Genomic DNA, 21,924 nt, shown 5'->3' on the forward strand with positions numbered 1-21,924 from the left:
TCTCCTGGGCGAGTTTTCCAGGGCTGTGAGTGTTGTCCACTATGGCTCGGGGAGAATGATCCCGCCTGGTGATCCATCAGGAATATGGTTCCAGGGGGTGGTACGGGTGAGGGCAGGGGGCAGGGGCCTCTCCGGGAGGAAGTAGGAGCCGGGGCAGGGGCAGGCCTGGGAGGCTCTGGGTGTGGGATGTAGGCTGGTGCCCCAGGGGACGGGCAAGTGGAGCATTGCCCAAGAACAGAAGTAACCAGAATGAGGGAAAACGATAGCTTGCCCCACTTTGAGAAAATAAAGGTACCTCAGCATCCAAAGATGCGAAGTGTGCCCCACCCCCTGGGTCCTCCAGCCTCGTGGGGAGCAGAGAGGGTGCCCGCCCCATCTCAGAAGGGCATACACTATGGGACCTCATCTCATTTTTCACGTTCTGTAGCTGAGCCCTATTTTCTTCTCCAGAACCTTCCTGTTGAGGAAGTTGGGGTCCGTTCATTCAGCCAGTGTTTATCAAATGTTCTAGACACAGGGCTGCATTGGTGAAGGAACACACCTGCTCCCCTCACAGACCTCAGCAAATGGGCGCAATACAGTATAGAACTCAGAGCACAGGCTTGAAGGAAAGAGGCAGGATGCTTCCAGGGAGCTGGACTCGGGAGTCTGGGTAATCCAGGCCCGGAGAACAGCCCGGCAGAGGGCCTCGCCTGGAGGGCCCGACGCAGCTGTGTCACCCAGGCCTCAGAACCCAGCGAACCTGCTGGGTCACGGAAGCACCGGTCAGGGGTGTCCTGCGTGGCGCCCAGGTTCACGCACCAGTGTGTTTTCAGAGAAGCATTGGTGGTGAACAGGAATCTCAGCCCCATCTGAGTTAGAAAAACAAAAGACTGTAATGACTCATGTTTTGTGTCGTGTGAAGAGGTGGAGGCAGGAACCAGGTGGAAAAACAGGTCTTGAATTATAAATACAAGAGTTCAAGGACCAGTCATTCAGGATGAGGTCAATATTATCGGATTTAAACCAGAAATTTCCATTCTAATGGTAGCCTCCACTGCTGTTTATATCTGAAGGAAAATTACCCTTAAAATGGGTGTTTTCTGAGCAGCGTTCAGTACTGTCAGTTGGTTTCTCGGGAGGGACCCCGTGATGACACTGCTTCCATGATCCCATTTCCCATCTGGGGCTTGGGGCACCATGAGGAAAAGTCCCATTGTCCCTGGCCCCCTTGCTAGGGTCTTGCCACGCCCACCTACTGTACTCTGTCTCGAGGAAGGTGGGCCAGCCAGGTGGTGATATGGAAAACTTGGAATTTGAAACGTCACCAGACATTATATTTAAGTGAGCCTAAATAGTATGCTTATTTAGACACGATTTTAGAAGGTTGGAATTAACAAAATATTTAACGTGCTACGTTAAGCGTTTGTTTCTGAAAGGAAGAGTTGGCATAATTTAAAAGTTCACAGAATTTGTTTGGAAGTGACTACCTCCCGTAGATTTTAAAAGATACCTTTTTATACACTCCATTGTCATTATAAAATACTGGTTTGCATGTTTCGTAAGGCTGTTACTATAAAGTTTTCACACTGACCTAAAACGTTTAGTATTGCTCGGTAAATGAGAGTAAGAAGGCTAACAGGCTGCAAGGTCTGTGGTGCTGCCGCCCTTCCTCGGATAAGAAGGCGATGTCCACGAGGTCCTGTGGCTCGTCCCGGGTCCCGTGCTGCCGTGGGCTGCAGCGTGTTGGGACACGTGTGGTCCACGGCATGCCCTGGGTCACATCATGCAGCAGAAACGACAGTGTTTAAAACCCTTCCATCTATTCTGTTTCTTTGTTTATTATTTTCATAGATAAAGTACGATGCTTTATGTCAAATTAAACTCACCGTCAGGGTTACTTATCGGTTCCTTTGTTAGGGGCAGTGAGGGGTGCCCTGCCTGACCAAGGCTCCCTGGGCCGGTCCCACTCCGTTCGACGCAGGCTGCCATCTAGTGGCATCCGGTGGGGCTGCAATGGCTCCGTGCTGCTGCACGGCTTTTCTCCCTCCATCCTTCCCTTCCTCTTGCCTTGCCTTCCTTCTTTCCTTTCCTTCCTTCCTTCTGTTTTATTGAAATATAGTTGATTTACAATGTTGTGTTAATTTCTGCTGTACAGAAAAGTGATTGTTATACATATATATATTCTTTTTCATATTCTTTTCCATTATGGTTTATCACAGGATATTAAATATAGTTCAGTTCCCTGCGGTATACAGTAAGACCTTGTTGTTTATCCATTCGATATATAATAGTTTGCATCTGCTAATCCCAAACTCCCAATCCGTCCCTCCCCCAACCAAAACTGCACCACTTTCCATGGGGCTCCGCGTACTTCTTAGGTTGCAGGAAGGCTGGCAGATACACGTGTCCCTTGTCCTTCAGAAAACAGACAAACGTCAGTCACCCTGATACGTAAAATACAGATTGGAAACAATAGTCAAGCATAGATTGGCTATAACTGTCATTGAGAGCTTAATTTTTCCCTCCGTGGTCTCTACTTAAAAACACGTCCTGAATTTTCACATTCTGAGTTCGTTATCTATTTCAGAACAAAGGCTTTTTTCAAACTACTTTTAAACTAAAGAGAAAGCTATGGTTTTAGGGTTTTTTCTCCCTTATTTGGTGTTTTGCAAATTACAAAAGCAGTGTGTGTGTTTATGGTGAAACAATGCAGAACAAAGCTATGCTAAAGGCCCCCAGGAAACCAGTGCTTTGGGGTCTGGTGTATAGTTCTCATCTTTCTCACAAGAAATACCACAAAAAAGAAAGTGGGGTCCTCATTTTATGGGCACGGATATCTTTGTAGGTGAACATAGGATTTCTGGAGCTTCATTTCTCTGGGCAATATTTATCTATTGCTGAGGAACAGTCAGGAAAGACACTATTTAAACTGCAGAGCAAAACAGCAACAGGCTTCTCATGGTAGCTTGATGGTCTGTTCAACTGAATCTTCTCTTTCCACCAACAGTTAAAATACCCTCTTTATTTTCATCTCATTAATATTTGTTCTGCAAACTAACTTATTCTAGGGAATAAAGGCCTTGTGTCCAGGAGATCTAATGAATGGATTCTGCAGCAGAGCAAGTGCTGGACAGTAACTTTTCCTTCGTTGTTTGAAATTTTCAGGAATATTTGTATTCCCAAGTGGAGAGGAGACCCACACTTGAAATGCTAAAATCTTCCTCATGACTCAGAACATCGGTCGGGGGCTCCCTGGGGCTCTGCCAGGGAGGATGAGATAGAACCATCTTAATCGTAGGCCATCTACAGATGTTCCGGAGTATCCAGTTAGGCTGGTGTGACATGCACATCTGAAAAAATATAAATATATAAGTTTACACACGCTAAACGCACGTGCCAACAAATGGCAGGCGGCGTGCGACATGGTAGTGAGTGAGCTGTCTTTATCTAACAGGCTATGACTGCCACATCGAGTGAAAAAGGATGCACGTGGCCAAGAGTGTCTGGAAATCTCCTGTCCTTGGAGGCCAGCCGGCTGTGGCCCAGTGGAGAGGAGGGTCCTCTGGGCGGAGGCAACGCCAGAATCCAAAGCCCCACCCGCCCAGGGGCTTATTTAGCAAAAGCTGGGAGTGAGGCCAGCGGGGTCATCCCGCTGGCCTGGGGGCTGCAGCTCCTTCACGCCCTCTCCTCAGGACAAGAAGGAGACTGGTTAGCTGAGAGTAGAAAGTTCTGGCTGAAGACCCAGATGTGAGCTGGGTGCGTGAGAACAGATGCAGTGGATTTGGGAGGCAGATCCGGGGGCAAAGTTGGATCTGTCAAGCAGAAGAGCCTTGAGCTCGACTCTCCTGAGCTCAGATCTGGTTTCAGAAGTTGCCTTCTTTTGAATTAATCAAGTATTTTGTACGATTCCATCTGATCCCCTTGGTCGGCTGTTAGCTCTCACGCTTTGCTGTGTTATTCTAGCGGTTACTTCAGGCATCCTGCCCTTGGAAAGCAGGTTTGAGGAGCGTGAAGGAGAGAAGGTGGCAGTCAGTGAGCCTTCTTGGTGGGGGACAGGATGGGGAGGATGTGGGCATCCAGCCCAGCACGGGCCCAGGGTGGGCAGAGGACAGGAAGTGCTCGTCTTCACAGGAAGTCACCGCCATTACGGCATCCCGACCTGTGCTTAGCGCCTGCACCCACATGCCCCGTGCATGACGGCGATGCGGGCAGTTGACCTGTTCACGAGCTGCTCTGTGGTGGCCTTAGACCCAGACCCGTTAGGATTTGTCCACCTGCAGTCTGGGTGGTCTGTTGCGTAAACAGTCAAGGGTGACTGCAGGGTCCCAGCTCACTCACGAGGTCTCCTGGATCAAAGGTGTGACCCCACCCGTCACGGGCATCTTCAGTTGACTCCCTGGCCATCAAATTTAGGAACCTCTGAGCTACAGGAGGTGGGATTGGAGGCATGATGGGAAAATCCAGAGAGTCTGGAGACAACTTGGTGCAGGGTTCTCTCGCCCTCTGGGACCTTTCCCATGGACTTTCGGAAAGGAGCCCTCAATGTGCCAAAAAAGAAAAAGAAGAAGAAGAAAAAAAAGAAGAGAAAGTTGGCCTTTCATTGGATGCTAAGCAAAGAAAGAAATAGCACCAGTGCAGCCTCAGACTGTTGACCCCAACAGACCCTCACAGGGCAGGGGTCTCCCATAGGGTTGAAGCAGATGTGCTGTCTTGGGGCTCCACAGGCTGCTGGGGTTCCCGCAGAGACCCCTGCTTGCAGGAGGGAAAAGAGAGGATTCAGAGACAGTCCAAACAGGAAAGATTTTGGAAAGCCAAATTCTTGGGGTCCCCCTTTTCACCCAGCAAATTCTCCGGTACTGTCACCCACCCCCAGCCAGCTCCCCACATGTGGGTGTCTGTCTCAAAATGTTTACACTAGAATTTTCACGTTGACTCAGTTACTCAGAAGCAGTGGAAAAGCTGCAGCTGTGGCTCCACCGCTTTCTCTTGCTTTGGAGACCAAGTGTAGCGAGAGTCAAAATGAAAACTGTGTGGCTGCATCTTCCAGCCCCCAGAATGCTGGTCGCATTCTCACGCTCCGATCATAGTGATTGTGGAGGGTGAACGAGGCTGGAGCCTGTCCTGCCCCACACTGTGTCCTGCACACATGTAGAAACTGGCCAAGTCATCCTGTTCAGTTCATTCACAAATCATCTTCCCGTGGAAGTTGTGAAAGCTGAAAAACCACACGGTGAAATTCAACCAGGCTCACTGAGCTGCCCGTGGGCCACCGCTGTGACACCAGCGTATCCGAGAGTCTCATGGCAAAGGAGTGTTTAAAATCACAAAGCGGGGGAAGATCCCACGTGCCGCGGAGGGGCTGGGCCCGTGAGCCGTGGCCGCTGAGCCTGCGCGTCCGGAGCCTGTGCTCCGCAACGGGAGAGGCCACAACAGTGAGAGGCCCACGTGATGCAAAAAATAAAAAAATAAAATCACAAGGGAAGCTGATGCTTTATTTTATTATTATCTTACCCCCTAAATCCAGATTCTCCGTTTAATGCTTTTAAGTATTTAATATTTATCCATTTTCCTCTCCAGGTTGAAGAGAGACCAGAAAAAGACTTCACAGAGAAGGTAAGGAATTTCTGTGTAGCTTTATATTGTGTCATCTATAAAGCACGAGGGTCCCGAAATTTATGGATGAAACTAACAAGAAAATATATTGCTTGATCTTTAATAAAGAATTTCACCATGGAGTGAACAGGACTAGTGGGTGGCTCACCAGGCAACACACAACCTTTGGGGTCCCCGGGGGCGGGGATCACTTCCAGTGTGCATGTTAAACCTGCAGAACGGTGGAGGAATTCACGATGGGCCCAGCCATGGAGCTTACGGTTACTCCAGACAAACCCTGAGCATCCGTGAGGCCCCTCGAGATGAACCTCTTTTTCTTGCTCACCACAAACCCACCGAAGACATTGCAATTTGGAACCTGAATACAAGTAAAGGTACCATCCTAGTAGACGGAGAAATAATCCTGGTTTGGGCTGAAATCCCATTTGCTCTTGCCACTTTGCAGGGGTCTCGGGGGCTGCCTGGCCTGTCTGCAGCCACACTGGCCTCCCTGGGTGGGACTTCCTCTCGAAGGGGCAGCGGGGACACCTCCATCTCCATTGACACTGAGGCCTCCATTAGGGAAATCAAGGTAAGACCCTCTCCTTACGCGTGACCTAGAGAAACCTTCTGTGAAAATCAGTCTTCAAGTAAAGTAGGATTTAATTTGTGAAGTTCCAGCTCTTTCTTCTCCGTCTGGTCTCCCCTTCCTCCCATTAAGCTTGGTGTTCTAGTAACAGTAGGGCCCGGCCTGGTTCTTGTTCTGCAAGGAGCCGCCCCGACTTCCCCGCCCCGGTAGGGCCAGCACACCTGCGCTGGGATCCCTCAGCTCCCCGGGCACACCTGGGCGAGACCCCTCACCACGCTGCCCTGAGGTGCTCAGCCACCTCTGTACACAGAGCAGAAGTGGACATTCCGCCCACAGCACTGGAAGGTGCTGGACACGGATCACTCGCTGCCCCCAACAGTACCACCCTGCCTTTCGCGCACCCCCACCCTCTGCCTGCAGCGTGCCCTTCCTTTCCCTTTGTCATATGCGTAGTATGCCTTCAGTAGACCCCATCATGGTATTTTACTGATTTTTCCTTCTCCCACTAGTCTGCGGACACTGTTCTCTGTTACATCCTCAACACTGAGTGTGTGACAGACAAATGGGCCTCTGCTTGTCAAAGTAACTAGGGACGTTGCATCTGAAAAGGAGACTGTGCAGAGGGGAGGCTGAATCACCAGACCTCGTGTCCTCTGGAGAGGGCACCAAGGGCAGGGAGGCTCTTCCGGGTCAGGTTTGGCTTCATTTAGGGACGAGCTTTCTAGTAATGAAAACTGGTGAAAGGGAACCAGCTTCCATTGGTGCTACCTGAACAGACGGATGGCATTTGCCAGGGAGGCCAGAGAAGAGCTTAAGCATCAGGGCCGGTGGGACTAGGTCCCCCTGCAGACGCCTTCCAACTCCTGTGCTTTATAAGAACAATGTTTTGACTTCTGTTCCTGAAATGTCCCTCCCTGTGTGGTCCCTCGGCCTCCTGCAGCCCTTTGGTCATCCTTTCCCGCCTTGAAGTGGAGTTGGCTGCAGTCATAATCTGCATCTGGTCTTGGGGTTGTGAGCAGGACTCAGTCGTTCAGTAAGGATTTATTGCAACTCCAGCTCACGCCAGACACCAGCCCCTGGGAATGTGGCGGTGAACGAGACGGGAGAGTAGAGTCCTTGGGCTCTCTAAGGGCAGGGACAAGGCTTTGCTGATTTCTGTCTTCCGTATCTTACTGTGTGTAGCACAGAGCAGAACTCAAAGAGCTTGAATGAACTGTTAAGTATGAGTAAGTTAACCTGTTCCATTTTCAGAAGCTCATTTTATAAAACTGCGTAAAAATATTTGAAGCCACATACCTTTGATAAAATTGTGTGAAAATATCATATGAGATACACCTACATTTTCATCTTTGTAGTGTTGAAATTCATCTTATTTTCCTTTTAACCCTTAAAAAAGTTAAACGAAGATCGCTGCTCCAACTACTCAAATAAGGAAACCGCCCAGAAGTAGAAAAGAATCAGAGAATCGCCTCTCCTTCCTTGTGGTCTCTGTCCATTTTTCCCTTTGACATCATTTGCGTTTTTTGCCATTTCCCCCAGGAGCTCAATGAGTTAAAGGACCAGATTCAGGATGTAGAAGGCAAATACATGCAGGGATTGAAGGAGATGAAGGTACCGGCTTACGGAAGTGTGGACTCACGATATTAACCCAGCTTAACTTTAAAAAATCCTACAGAAGACATTCAGACTGCATGCTCGCTCTAAAGAGGCCGCAGACTGTAGACCTCAAAGTGGCAGGAATGCTAGTAGCACGGGTGTGTGTGCTCAGGGTTTTCCCAAAGGCAGCTTTGAAACCAAGACTCGAAAATTGTAACTCCTCATTAGCAAATGTTACTAACATGTTTCCTGGTGCATGTCTTGGACTCACCTCCCCACCACACCTGGCTTAAAACCAGTTTCTCATTTCCCACAGAAGCATACCCTACACTTGAAGAAGGGTTTTTGGTTTTCTTCACTTTCCGCCGTCCTTACGTACAAGGAGGGCTTCAACTTAATTTGCTTCTCAAAACACCTGATGTCTCCCGATAAGGAAGTTCTGTTGCTGTGCTTTTGAAACACACAAATTATTTGCATACTGCGCCATTTTACTAATGGAAGCAATGTCTGAATGTGTATCTTCTTGGATTTATTTGAGTAAATAACACGGTACTCGTAGCAAGTGGCATTACTGCATTGTGCCGACCAGGAAGTTGAGTTGCCAGGCTCCGTGAAGTGAGGTGGGGCATCGGGGACTTTATTCTCTGGCTTCTCAGGGCAGCTCGGGCAGCTCATGAGTCTAGCAAGAGATGGTAACTCTGTTCCTTCCTTTTCAGCTCCTGAGAAAGTACCCCCAAGCCAGTCTGAGTTCGGTATCCCAGGGGCGCCAAATCCCATGACTAATCAGTTTCCTATTTGTCACCGCTCTTTAAAAAGGGGGGGAAATTAAGATTCTGGCTTTCAACTCCTACTGGAGTTGGAAAGAGAGCCATGGAACAGCGCAGGAATCACTGGTCCCACCTGAAATCCTTGCCCTGGTTTGCAAGTGCAGGCGAGAGCAGCGCTGGTCTCCGCAGAGCCTCCTGGTAGCAGCTGACACACGCCCGACCTGCCAGTGCCCGCCTTTCTGTAGCTCAGGGTCCTTTGCACCTGGGATGCTGCTCTGTGTTCTCCCAGAGTCGTCTCCCGCTGGTCTGTGCTTCGGGGTCCACACGCTGCTGTCCCCTGTGGCCTGCCCGGCCGGTGTGTGAGCCCCGGGGTTGAGGGGGGCATGTTTACTTTGCAGGCCTCTTTCCCTGGTTGTCTTTTCAAAGGAATGAGCTTTGTCTCTCCAGGACCTACCCAGTGAGGCCTGTGTACCTTGTTGAGTTTTCCTATGGGTTGAACATGTGAACTTCCACTAAGCCTTTCCTGGTTCATAAGCCCCAATGGGGACAGTGGGCCGCTGGTGGCAGGTGTTCTACTCCCCCTCCCCAGCACTGGCTCTGTCCCAGGTTCTGGTCACGTGTCTTGAGTGGTTACTTCAGACACCTGTACAGCGGGCTACAGAATCAGATTCCCACAGCCAGGGCTCTGCTGCCTCTGTGACCAGAGCCCCTTCCACCCAGCGTCCCCCTTGTCCTGATGACTGGAAGTTATCTTCACGCCTACACACAGTTAATAACTAATTTCCTGAGTCATGAGAATCGGAACAAATTGAAAAGGGAGACTTTTGGGGCATTTCAAATTGCCATGTGTTTCTTCTTCTGATTCATTTGCTCCAAGAAATAAAGTCTCAATTTAGGGCTGCGTTTTTGGAGGTTTTGTTAAAAATACTGAACTAATCTGTGTTTTTGTTTCCTTACTACAATTTCGAAAACATGACCTATTTTCTGCAGGACTCACTAGCAGAAGTTGAAGAAAAATATAAGAAGGCCATGGTTTCCAACGCTCAGCTAGACAATGAGAAGACAAACTTTATGTACCAGGTCGATACGCTAAAGGACATGATGCTGGAGCTTGAAGAGCAGCTGGCTGAGTCCAGGCGGCAGTACGAGGAGAAAACCAAAGTATGTGCTAGTGCGAGAAAGAAGGGTGGAGTGTATATATATGTAAACGCTATATGTAAGGACGGGAGAATATATAGATACATAAGTGGTGTATGTAAGGATGGTAGAATATATATATAAATGATATCTGTAAGAATGGGAGAATATACAAGTAAATGGTATATATAAGAATGGGAGAATATATATATAAATGATATCTGTAAGAATGGGAGAATATACAAGTAAATGGTATATATAAGAATGGGAGAATATATATATACACAGGCATATGTATATAAATGGTATATGTAATTATTGTAGACTATATATATAAATGGTATGTATAAGGATGGGAGGATATACATACGGTATAGGTAAGAATGGTAGAATATGTGTGTGTGTGTATGTATATATATTTGGTATATGATATCTACACGTTATACATGTGTATGTATATATTTGCGTGTGTGTGTTTTTTTAAAAAACAATAGTTCTCCACTTGCCCTGGAAGCCCAAACATATAAGAATAAGAATACCATGCTCTTTGCTGAGGGACTTGCAATATTGGTATGCACAATTTCAATATGTAAACTAGAGACAATTCTACTAGGAGGACATTTGTGTGTTTTGCATATAAGGTAAAATCATAACCATGAAAAAACCTGCCTACGAAAGACCCAGCATGCTTGGACAAAGCACAATTAGATGCTGCAAGATTTTCCTGTTAATATACATTTCTTCATTCTTATTTTGTTATCTCAACACCAGAGAGAAATAGTTACAAGTATCAAGGATTTTAAGAAAATTATATTCATTTGTTTTCTGCTGATTGGGAAAAGACATGGTTCCTCCACTTGAGAATTAAAAACCTTCTTTAACCTCAGAAAAGGGTAGAATCTTATTTGGGCTTTCATGAAGAACCACTGGAATTAATATGTTAACTTATGTTATCAACAAAAAGCATGAGCATATGTTGAAATTAATGACAGTAGGCTGATTTGGTGAAGGCTGGGCTTAGCTGTTCTTTGTGAGACAGCAAGGAATACTTGTTTTTCATATTTTAAGGAATTAGCTGGTTTTTCAAATCCTAGAACATTATCCAATTTTTCAGAGTTGCTGAGATAAATAGAAAATTTAATTTGTGAGTGTCATTATCTTTTTTCTTCCTAACTAGCTATATCCTCTAAATCCCAAGGGTTGAAGCCAAATACCATAACAACTCAGGGGCCTCCTTCTTTCCCTACTGTAGTTGAGTTAGAAGCTAAAGAAGAATTTTGTCCATGAAGTTCCTGGTAACTGAACTCTGAAACAAAGGAGAAACTTTTCATGAGACCTGATGTCATGAAAGCTTTCTTTGAAACTAATTCATAATTTAGGAGCAGAGAGCGTATTCTGAACCCACTTGGGTGGAACAGTACTGTAATGCCTTCTAAATTACTCCTAGAATGCCCTCATTTAGGCATCAGGAAGTAGACCAAGAAGCCCCAAATCTAGTTCCAGAGAAATGGGGTGATCCTGGAATGTTGACCCAAGGTGGGGACCATGGGCAAAGCAAAGCCCGACAGACATGTCTTTGTCACAGCTAGGAGGGTCCAGTCACCCCCAGACTTCAGAAAGTGGGTGAGCACATGATGCCAGGATGAGCTAAGGTCAAATCCCTTCTGAAATAACTGGTCACGAATCGAGGGAAGGTGTTCCCTGCTGTTCCCTAAACTGCTGGCAGCTAGGTGGGTACCACACCATCGTTAGGGACCGCGCTGCTGTGCTGAGCTGAGTGGGAGACGAGAGGAGCGTGTTGCCCGGTTGCAGGGATGAGTCTCACGCAGGGAAGGGTTGGACTGGGGGAGTGGCTTTGTGCTGACAAGGGCTTTGTTTCCCCCGCCTGTTTCTGTTTTGTCTCTGAGGTACAGAGCTGGCCGCCCACTGTTAGTGAGATAAACTTGCCGAGGTAGACCATCCCTTTTTGCCCCAAAGAGTATTCATCGGCATATTTCAAACTCAGGGATGATTTTATTACCACTCTTTTGCAAAGCTGCCTCCTCCAGGCCTTCAGCAGACAGCTTGGGGGGCTTTCCCAGGGCACGACTTACCTGTAAAGAAATCGGGTCATACTGTCAGCTGTGCCAACTCCTCAGGTTAATTTTTTTTTTGAACTTTTGAATTTTATTTTATTTATTTTTTTATACAGCAGGTTCTTATTAGTCATCCATTGTATACATATTAGTGTATACATGTCAATCCCAATCTCCCAGTTCATCCCACACCACACGCCCCCCCCCCCCCGCCCCTTTCCCCCCTTGGTGTCCATATGTTTGTCCTCAGGTTAATTTTACAGTAGATTGTAGGGTTGTCTTCTAGAAAATCCAGAGAAACTGGTTCATGTTGTTAAAAAGGCCTTGAGGGCTTCCCTGGTGGCACAGTGGTTAAGAACCTGCCTGCCAATGCAGGGGACATGGGTTTGAGCCCTGGGCCGGGAAGATCCCACATGTAGCAGAGCAACTAAGCCCGTGCGCCACAACTACTGAGCCTGCGCTCTACAGCCCGCGAGCCACGATTACTGAGCCCCTGTGCCACAACCACTGAGCCTGCGCACCTAGAGCCCGTGCTCTGCAACAAGAGAAGCCACCACGATGAGAAACCGGCGCACCGCAATGAAGAGTAGCCCCTGCTCGCCACAACTAGAGAAAGCCCGTGCGCAGCAACGAAGACCCAGCACAGCCAAAAATAAAAACAAAAAAAATAAATAAATTTATTTTTAAAAAAGGCCTTGAAAACTGTGATGACATGGTAACAGGTAATTTGTTCCAGGTAAAGGTAAATCATAAGAACGTGAACTAGAGTGACAGAAAAATGTGATTCCACTGGAACTTGAACGTTCTTCTCCTCCCTTATAGGAATTTGAAAGGGAAAAGCATGCCCACAGTATCCTCCAGTTTCAGTTTGCTGAGGTGAAAGAGGCCCTGAAGCAAAGAGAAGAAATGCTTGAGGTGAGTAGTTTTTCCCGTTTTTCTTTTCTGTTCTTTTTTTTTCTTTGTGTGTGACTTACAAGCATCTTGCTGGGTCAGTACTCAAGCTACCAGTTTTCTTGAAAATTGAGTTTAGGCGAATTCTCTATGCCTCGTTTGAGGAGACAGTTCCTTTTATTAGTGAAGATTCTCACTCTTTGGTGGTTTTGTGTTTGTTTGAGGAGGTGTGGCAGACCGAATAATGCCCCCCAAGATGCCCATGTCCTAATCCCTGGAACTGTGACTATGTCACCTTACTCAGACAAAGGGACTTTGCAGATGTGATTAAGTTAAGGACCTTGTGATGGGAGATTATCCTGTATCATCTGTATGGACCCAGAGTGATCCAAAGGGTCCTTGCAAGAAGGAGGCAGGAAAGTCAAAGGCAGCATAGGAGATGTGACCACGGGGGCAGAGGTCAGAGCCACGTGAGGAAGGGGCCACAGACCAAGGACTGTGGGCACATCGAGGAACTAAAAAATGGCGGAAATAGATTCTCCCCTGCCCCAAGCCTCCAGAAAAGAGCCCAGGCCTGCCTATGCCTTGGGGACACCATAAGACTCATTTTGAACTTCTGAGCGCCAGAACTGTAAGAGAATAAGTTTGTGTTGTTCTAAGCCACTGAATTTGTGATAATTTGTTACAGCGACGAAAAGAAACTAATACAGACTTGACTTTTTACTTTTTTAATTTGGTTAGAACTCTAGTGCCTGTAAGTGAGAAGTTCACTCCAGCTGGGAGCTGGGGAAAAGGACAAGGATAAAGTCCCTGCATCCTGAGAACGAACTCGGGATCAGTGAGGAAAAATGGTGCCGGGACCTCCAGGGGCGCTTGCTGGCTCAGGGGTTGTCTACACTGCAGAGTTGCTTCCCGTTTAACCCTGTATCTGCTTTCTTTCTATCTGTTCCTATTCTTCAGGAAATCCGACAGCTACAGCAGAAACAGGCGAGTTATATCAGGGAGATTTCTGATCTTCAGGAAACAATAGAATGGAAAGACAAAAAGATAGGGGTAGGATTCTCAAGTCTTTGAAATCGGTTCAAGTGGGCAGTCTGCTTAGCAAATTGAATGCTTTCAGAATCTTTGGTTTGCAAAAAGGCTTGTATGAGTTTGCATGTGACCCCCGTGGGACACAAAACGAATAAAAGAGAGACTACATGAACTTACCCAAATTGACATTAGCTCCACATCGGAAGTGGACTTCCAACGTGGAGATTCTCCTTTGGTCAGCATTCCCGGGCTCCCTGCCTGCCTGTGAGCAGCCGGCAGCACAGAGATCAGAGGAGTGAGGAACCCGCTGGGCGGGTCCACGCGTGGAGGCTCAGACCTCCTGGAATTCCCTGTCCCGTGTTGCCTGGGCTTTTTCTCCAAGGGCTTCGAGGAAGCTGCAAGGTGGCAGGTGCTGTGCCTCACGCATCCCCACCTTGAGCCTCCCCAGGGAGATGTCAGCCCCTCTCGCTCCACAGGGAAAGAAGAGGCAGCCCATCTGCATTTAGGAGTGACGAGTAGGGAGCAAAGAACACGCTTACTAAAGTGACAGCTGTGCTCCGCGATGCCAAATGGCTTCCCAAACACGGCGACTCACTCCCCACGGCTCTGATAGCAATCTCTAGATGTTGAAGCGAACGTCAGCGCCTTTACAGCGTGAAGCTGCACCTTGCCTTCACTCTGATACGCTCACCGATGCTTATTTAAGATCTCATGTGCATGTCTGTGTGTGCGTTGTGTTTGCCTCAGGACCACTTTACGTTTATCTGTGACAACAAACACCGAGAATCCACGTACAAAAACAGTCTAAATGACTAAAATAGTTGTCACTGGGGGTTTGTAAACGTTTCTTCTTTTCCTTTATTTATCCCTCATTTAAATGGGTGCATGGCTTCTGTTGCTTCTCCAGCTATGCCGTGAAACTGCAGACTAAGCCGGCAGAGGGTGTAAAGCAGAGAGCATCCTTCAGAACGTTAATGTCTCTCAGGGAGCATGCACAGTGACATTTCTTGGCTGGCGTAAACTGAGTGCAGAGCTTAACGCTGCACTGTGTTTGTATCTTTAAGCATAGTCTATCGAATGCCCTGCCGGTGTTAGCCTTTTACATAGTAGAAGCCTCCTTCCTAGTCCTGCTTCTGAAGTCGTCTGCTCACCTGTGCGAATCTTCTCTCTCTTTGCTCCGCTACACACTCAGGCATTAGAGAGGCAGAAAGAGTTCTTTGATTCCATAAGGAGTGAACGAGACGATCTTAGAGAAGAAGTAGTCGTGCTGAAAGAGGAATTAAAGGTATGAAGCCAAAGCACAGTTTTTAAAAATCCAGGCGACAACAGCAAATTCCAGGATTCTCAAGGATGAATGTGTGTGGATAGTGGTGTTCATTGATTTTATGTCGTTGATTTTAGTTCTGTTAATAAAATCAAATCCTGGGTTAACTGACCCCCAAAGAGACATGTGAAGTCAGTGTAGATTCCGATTGTCTTTAGATGTTTACAGGCATATCTGATCTTGGAAGCACCTCTGATTTCCAAGAATTTTTTTGATAGGCTGTCTAAATTTTTTCTCAAACTCACCAGTAAATCCTCCAGGACATTACTCCAAGTTAGAGAGTGTATTTCTTTCTTATATTAAAGTCTCGAACATAAGGACCTCTGTAGCTGGGCAGTGGCGTGGCTGACGCTAGTTAGACTTGGAGACCCCGTGGATGGTAGGAAAGTTCTGTCTGGGCCATGTCAAGGGGTCTTCAGCTGCTGGCTGGAAACTGAGTAAAATAAACCAACGGGCAGCAGCGGGGGTCAGAGCTCTGGGTGGACTCTCGACACCGTAGAAGGTGGTGTTGAGTCTAGGGGGTATGGCCACGGGCTGGCGCGTGCATCGCCAATGGAAACATCCACGTCAGCTACTTATAATGAAGGGTCAAGGCCAGAGCAGTAAGCCAGCAGGGAACAGGCTTAGAGCTCACATTCGCAGTGCTGCTTCTAGCCAGGGTGTGAGTACAGGGTTGGGAATTCCTCCAAGCAGAAGAGAAAGAGCTATGGGCGGCAGGAGCGGGTAAGGGAGGGGGTGATCCCGGGTGAGGGGGGCATCCTGGCGTTGTGAAGCGTCGCCGGGTTTAAAGTGTTTTGCTGTGTAGTGAGCACGAATTGTATTTCTTTCGAATGTCACAAACCTTCCATCCAAGTTTGATCATTCCTCTCAGAACACGCACATATTTCTTTATCTCTGTTCTTTTAAAGAGCACAGCCGGGGTTTTAGAGGTAAGGACCACTCTGTAGTGGTCTGCTCGATGCTCTGCTTTCTGGCAGCCTGCAGCGAAGGAGGATGCCCAAGGAAGGTGTTTTGTCACCAGCACACTAAGACGTGGATGGGAACATGTAAGGAAGGACCCTTGGAGGAAGACATCCCAGATCAGTGTGTGTTGATAGAATATTTACAGGGGTGCAGCCTAGCGCTCCTCTGTCTCTGTAGAGTTTTCCTCTGCTTAGGGAAAAATAGGGGTTTTCTTAATTACTATTTATAAAAGAAAGTTTAACCTAATATCACTTAGTGAGTATTACGATGAGCCTGTTTTTATTCCCAGAAACATGGAATAATCCTAAATTCAGAAGTAGCTACCAATGGAGAGACTTCAGACCCTCTAAATAATGTTGGCTACCAAGGTTCTACAAAGATGACAAAGGAAGAGTTAAATGCCCTCAAGGCAACAGGGGATGGGACGCTAGGTAAGTACTTGCTTTCCTTTGATCCTCGTGTCTTGCAGTCAGCACTGGTTCACCTTCCATGCATTGGTAGAGTTGACATAATCATCACTGATCGATTAACAATCACCCAGCATGCCCTTCGTTCTGTCACTTCATGGGAACTTCCTTGTCAAACGATGCCATCACCCACGTGTGTTGTCCGGCATGTACCTCTGTTCAGTGCTCACCACCGATGGCTTAAGACTACGTTTCTTTTGCTTCTCAAAGCTGCCAGCGAGACTGTGAATACAAGGAAAATAACCTCAAAATTAAGTGACCGTGTTGACGGTTCTGTTGTATTTGTTTTTCTTCAGTTATGTGCCAGACACGGCGTTGTGACTTATTCTGTTACAGAATTGTCAAAAGATCAGAATAGCAGAGCCGTAAAGTAAGTTAGTTGACTGTATTTGCAAGCCAGTGCTGCAGATCCCGTGCACCATTAAGTGTTTTGAGAGTCTGAAGGGCCTGTGGACAGCAGATGGACAAGTAGCCCTGGGTGTAGGTGAGATGGACGGGGAGCCCTGGGTGGTGAGTGCGGTCATTGCGGAGGGCTTTCCTTACCAGCAAGAGTCTGAAAACGTCCGCCCCTTTGTCAGAGGTGATGTTCCTTTGTATGTCACATTTTTGCTTCTGAAAGAATGTAAATTGGGAAACCCAATATATGGTAGGAATATTTTACACAGTTTTCAAATATCTGAAAAGATTCACCAATTAATATTTGTCGTAATATACTTGGCTTTGGGATAAACCTTCTGCATGTGGTGGGCCGCCTGAAGTTGTAGCCAGCAAATAAGGCCTCGCTCACAACCATTTCCAGCTTTTCACAGTGAGGCTGAGATAAGGTCAGGGACCATGACTGTAGTTTCCACTTGGAAGGTTCTTCGTGGACATGAAGAAACCTGTAGGCCCCAGCTTCCCAGGACTGGCTTTCCGGGAAGGTGCCTCATTACCCTGATGACTATTCAAGAAACACAGCTCTTTTCATTGTGTCAGAGTTGCTGAGGGAAGATAAACTGATGAATGTCCATCCTACCTTTATGTTCCCTACCTGAGCAGCTAGAATTTATCATGCTGCTCTTGTTCAAATATACATCTTATAAATCCTTGATAACTGTTGTGTAATGAACACTTAAAGAACTAGAAACGTCAGTTTTGTAAGTGGTCTTCACGTGTTTTGTTTTTGTTTTCTTTTTTTTGCGGTACGCGGGCCTCTCACTACTGTGGCCTCTCGCGTTGCGGAGCACAGGCTCCGGACGCGCAGGCTCAGCGGCCATGGCTCACGGGCCCAACCGCTCTGCGGCATGTGGGATCTTCCCGGACCGGGGCAGGAACCCGCGTCCCCTGCATCGGCAGGCGGACTCTCAACCCCTGCGCCACCAGGGAAGCCCTGAATGTTTCTTTTAAAAATTATTTGAAAGCTGCTCTCAGAGCTGCGTGATATTCAGTGCAGTTTGACAGCTGGAAAAGTAGGCGTGGTCCCCGTGTGCATCCAGAAATGAGAATGGGGACCACGAACCTTCCATCCTTCTGAATCCCCTCATCTTGGAGAGTTTGGCTGCCTGATCCAGAGCTCTTTCTTATTTGTTAAAACTTAACTTCACCTTTGAAAGTCAGTTCGCCCCAGGTGGCACCAGCAGCCGCTCTTGCCTTTGACATGGCGGCGGTGGCCTCCGCTGACCCAACATTTGCTAACGCGATGGCTGCTTTGCCGCACAGAACTGGCAAAGGCTTCTGTCCGTGCGCTTCTCTGATGGCTCTCTCTCTTTAGGAGCGGGGTTGGCTGGGAAAGAGAACGTGTGTTTACATTGTAATATGTGTTGTGTGGTCAACCACGTCATGGGGTCCCTTCAATTTTCTCAATGGTCTTTTAGGAAGAGCCACTGAAGTGGAGGTGAAAGATGAAATGGTGGAGAATGAGGGGAAAAGAGAGATCTTGCAGAACACTGAGCAAAGACAGCACAAAGAGGACCCAGGAGAGGACTGTGTGGACACAGAGGTGTTACATCCTGGTGACACTGCCGAGGACCAGAAGACCTCTGGAGACAGTGCCCCCTCCCCAGGAACGTTAGTAAATTCTGAGAACGAGGAACAGGTTCAAAGCCAGATTCTGGAGAACACTTCCTTCTTTGAGAGCACACAGCAGGTTGAGTCAAGTGAGGTCATAAACAGTGAACTAGATGGTGAAATCCCAGGTCCTGGGATTGGGCAGCGCAGCAGTAATGCCTTGAATACCAAAAACCAAAGTAAAGAATCTGCAGAAGAGTGGGAAAAAGAAAAACAGGAAGATTTTGAAACCAACGTGGAAGAGATTAGCGTAGAACCACGTCAGGAATGTGCTTCTTTGCAAATATCTGAAGTTGGAAGGGAGAGCAGTGCAGACACTGGGGAGCAGAGTGGGAACCCCACAGAGGCTGTGCCGGAGGCAGGGCTCACTGGGTTGGGGGAGCAGGTGGGCACAGTAACCTCAAGTCCTCCAAGGGGTATCGGTGACACAGTGAGTCACCGTGAGAAGTGTGAGGTAGATGCTCCGGAAGGCTTGGACCCAAGCTCAGGGCATGATTCAGAGAAAGAACTCACCAACCGGGAAGTAGCTGAGCCCAAGGAGGTCCCGATTCAGAGCACAGAGGTAGGTGGGGAGAACAATGAAGGGGAGGGTAAAGGAAGAAAATTAAGGGATGAGAAACCCATCAAGCTGGAAGTCCAAGCCATTCCTTGTTCTCCAGAAGCCAGAAGCAGCCCTCAGGAGGTGACAGGTCCAAGTACGGTAGATGCTGAAAGCGAATCCCTAGATGTGAAAGAGCCCGATGAGGAAAAGAATGACCAACAGGGAGAGGCACCGGATTCATCGCCCAAGAAAACGAAGAACAAGAAAAAGAAAAACAAGAAGAAAAAATCACCAGCGCCTGTAGAAACCAAAGATGTTCAGAAAGAGTTAACATTTCAAAACCCAGATTTAAGTGAAGTGAAAGAAGAGCAGGTAGAACTTACTGACAAAAAGCCAGTTGTAGACGCGCAAAATGAGGTCACTAAAAACCCAAAACAGGACGCCGCGGTAGGAAGCAGTGAAAACACCGATGGGCCAGAAAATCCTACAACTGAGTTGGATGGAGGACTTCAGCAAGACGATTTTGGCGTAAACACTAAGACAAGGAAAGCAGTAGCTGATGGAGACACGTTGGATTTTGAAGATAATACAGTTCAGTCATCAGGCACCAGTGCCAGTAATAAAGAATTAGAGGAAGGTGCTAGAAAAGATGATGCTGAGGAAGACGGCACTGCTCCCAGCCGTCCTCCAGGTCCAGACAATGAGGAAGTGCCAGGCAGCGCCCCGCTCCAACATGAAGGTCCCTCGAAGGACGTTAACGATGCCTGTCGAACAAAAGGCACAGGAGAGCGTGTGACATCAGAAAATCGAGGCCACACAGTCAGGAAGGTTTCAGACAGCGTTAGTCTAGAAAATGATGACGTGGCACCAGCAGGCGAGGTGGGGGACTTTAATTCAGAAAGCAAGGAAGAGATGACAGGTGGACACGGGAAGGGCAGAAACAAAGAGGACTGTGCCTTGTCGTAGGTTGAGGCGGGGTCTTAGGGGGGGACCAGGACTGCACAGCAAGTCCAACTGTGAGAGACTCCACCGGTGAGACACAGAAAATGTTCTAGATTGGTATAGACGCACCGAATGCCAATGCACCAAGTTATCTAATCCTTGAAGCTGTAGACTGTTACCTGTAGATTTCTATTTCATCACTAAGGTTATCACCCAGATGAGAAGGACACTTCTGTTATTGGAGTTAGTTCTAATGGAGAGCATTCCGAGAACATCAAACAATAATGTACACTGTTTTATTTCTGCTTAAAATCAGCATCAAAATATTTAGCTTTGGCCTTAAGCTGGTATGAATGTGCATATTCTTGACCAAATGTATCAACATCTAATTGAAGCGACCAAATAGCATCCTGAGATTTCCGCATTATGAGCATGATTTAAATGAAGGTGTCTCATTTAACTGTATGTGCTTTCATATTTGATCTTGATATGTATAGTATAACCTGTATGGTATTTTATTTAAAAAGTACATAAACGGCCAGACAGCACATAGGTCACTGAGTGATGAGATTTGCATGTTAGGACAATAATTAATCATGTTAGGGATAGCAAATAAACATCTTATGGCACTAGGGATAGCTTACTTGCCTTTACCTCATATAAGTATTTTATCTCAGACCAATACTTTTCGATCTCATTCTTGAGGATACCTGAATTTATTTTGTAGGAGATTTTGACTTCATGACAATTATGTACCAAAGTCATTTGATGCAAAGACTTCTTTTTTTTTTTTTTTTAATTCTTTTCTGGAAGAGATACATGTTGTAATTGCATTTCCTACTGCAGTATTTGGCTAGGGAGAATCATTTCTAAAATTTATGTTTTTAACCTTAAAATTACTTCTCTTTGTATTTGTCTAATCATTATTCAGTAGAGCAAGACAAAAAGATGCTATTCTTGTGCAAACTTCTGATTAGACTCTAATGGGATATTTTAAATAGTCGAATCACTTGGTATCTGGTATAAATATTTTCATTTGTTGTTTTTCAGTGTATTCTTACCAGAAATTTCTTGTTTTGATCTTCCTGAACAAGATATATATTTTCTATATAAAGAAACATTTTAAAAATAATTGTAAAGTTAAATAAAAAACCATTATAGAATATTAAAATTACGGGGGAATGTACAGTTTGAATGCTGTTGACACTTTATGAGATCATATGACTTCGTATTATTGTTACAAGATATAATTGAGTGCAAAAATGACCAATACCTCAACAAAATTTGAAATAAAAACATTTTATAATTTTACAAGCCTGTGATCACTCTTGTGCTACTTGAATTCTGACTGTGGCTACATCATATCATCTTTAATCTACTTTTATCTACTTCTGGGTTGCTAGTTCCCAATTGGGGTTCTGTGGAGGACTCATGCGTAATATCCATTGTCAGTAGTGAAGAGCTTCTCTCCCGGCCTCTAGACTGGGACTAGTGTTGGACCATCCTTGAGTAAGATCTTTCCTCATAGAATCTCCTGTGGTCTGTGGTTGTGATGAAGAGCCCACTTGAGAAAGGTCGCCATCTTGTTGCGTTGCTTACAGGTGCCAATGCTTATTAGAATGTTTCGAAGAGGATGATGAGAATTTCAAATAAACATTGACTATTTCTGCATAAGTGTCCTGAAGCAGAGGCTAATGGGACTGATCAGTTCTCTCCACTGTGCCATATAAATAGAAAACTATGGGGCTTGCTAGAGAATCAAGTCCAAGGGCTGCAAAGGACTTTAAAGTTGGTATCTATAACTTTAGCAAAGCTGCGTTCATACCGGAATGTACATTGGGAACAGCTCTCCTTCCTACTTTTAAAGGCCTCTGGGGAAGTGATTCAACAGCCAAACTCACTCAGTGGTGAGATCACCAAACCATTTTAACTTCTTTCCTTTCTTTCCCATGTTATTCAACAGCACATTTAAGGGCATTA

The 21,924-nt window shown here is 46.6% G+C and overlaps 1 protein-coding gene across 8 annotated transcripts in view; it reads left to right on the top strand.

Annotated features, from left to right (window-relative positions):
* Positions 1–21,924, top strand: part of LRRFIP1 (LRR binding FLII interacting protein 1) — a 142,905-nt gene that overhangs the window by 110,549 nt on the left and 10,432 nt on the right. For 4 of the 8 annotated variants that reach the window (XM_082840875.1, XM_082840877.1, XM_082840876.1 and 1 more), the window contains 6 exons: positions 5,560–5,595; positions 6,041–6,166; positions 9,517–9,687; positions 12,561–12,653; positions 16,238–16,379; positions 18,269–21,258. In XM_082840875.1, coding sequence (XP_082697001.1) covers positions 5,560–5,595; positions 6,041–6,166; positions 9,517–9,687; positions 12,561–12,653; positions 16,238–16,379; positions 18,269–19,968 — 2,268 coding nt within the window. In that variant the 3' untranslated portion in view covers positions 19,969–21,258. Of the gene's footprint in view, positions 1–5,559; positions 5,596–6,040; positions 6,167–7,702; positions 7,775–9,516; positions 9,688–12,560; positions 12,654–13,589; positions 13,683–14,853; positions 14,947–16,237; positions 16,380–18,268; positions 21,259–21,924 lie in introns of those variants that run through there. The other 4 variants (XM_082840880.1, XM_082840879.1, XM_082840881.1 and 1 more) reach the window with 2 other exon arrangements.

This window comes from Leucopleurus acutus, assembly GCF_964270905.1.
Source record: "Leucopleurus acutus genome assembly, chromosome: 6".
In the NCBI taxonomy this organism is placed as follows: domain Eukaryota; kingdom Metazoa; phylum Chordata; class Mammalia; order Artiodactyla; family Delphinidae; genus Leucopleurus; species Leucopleurus acutus.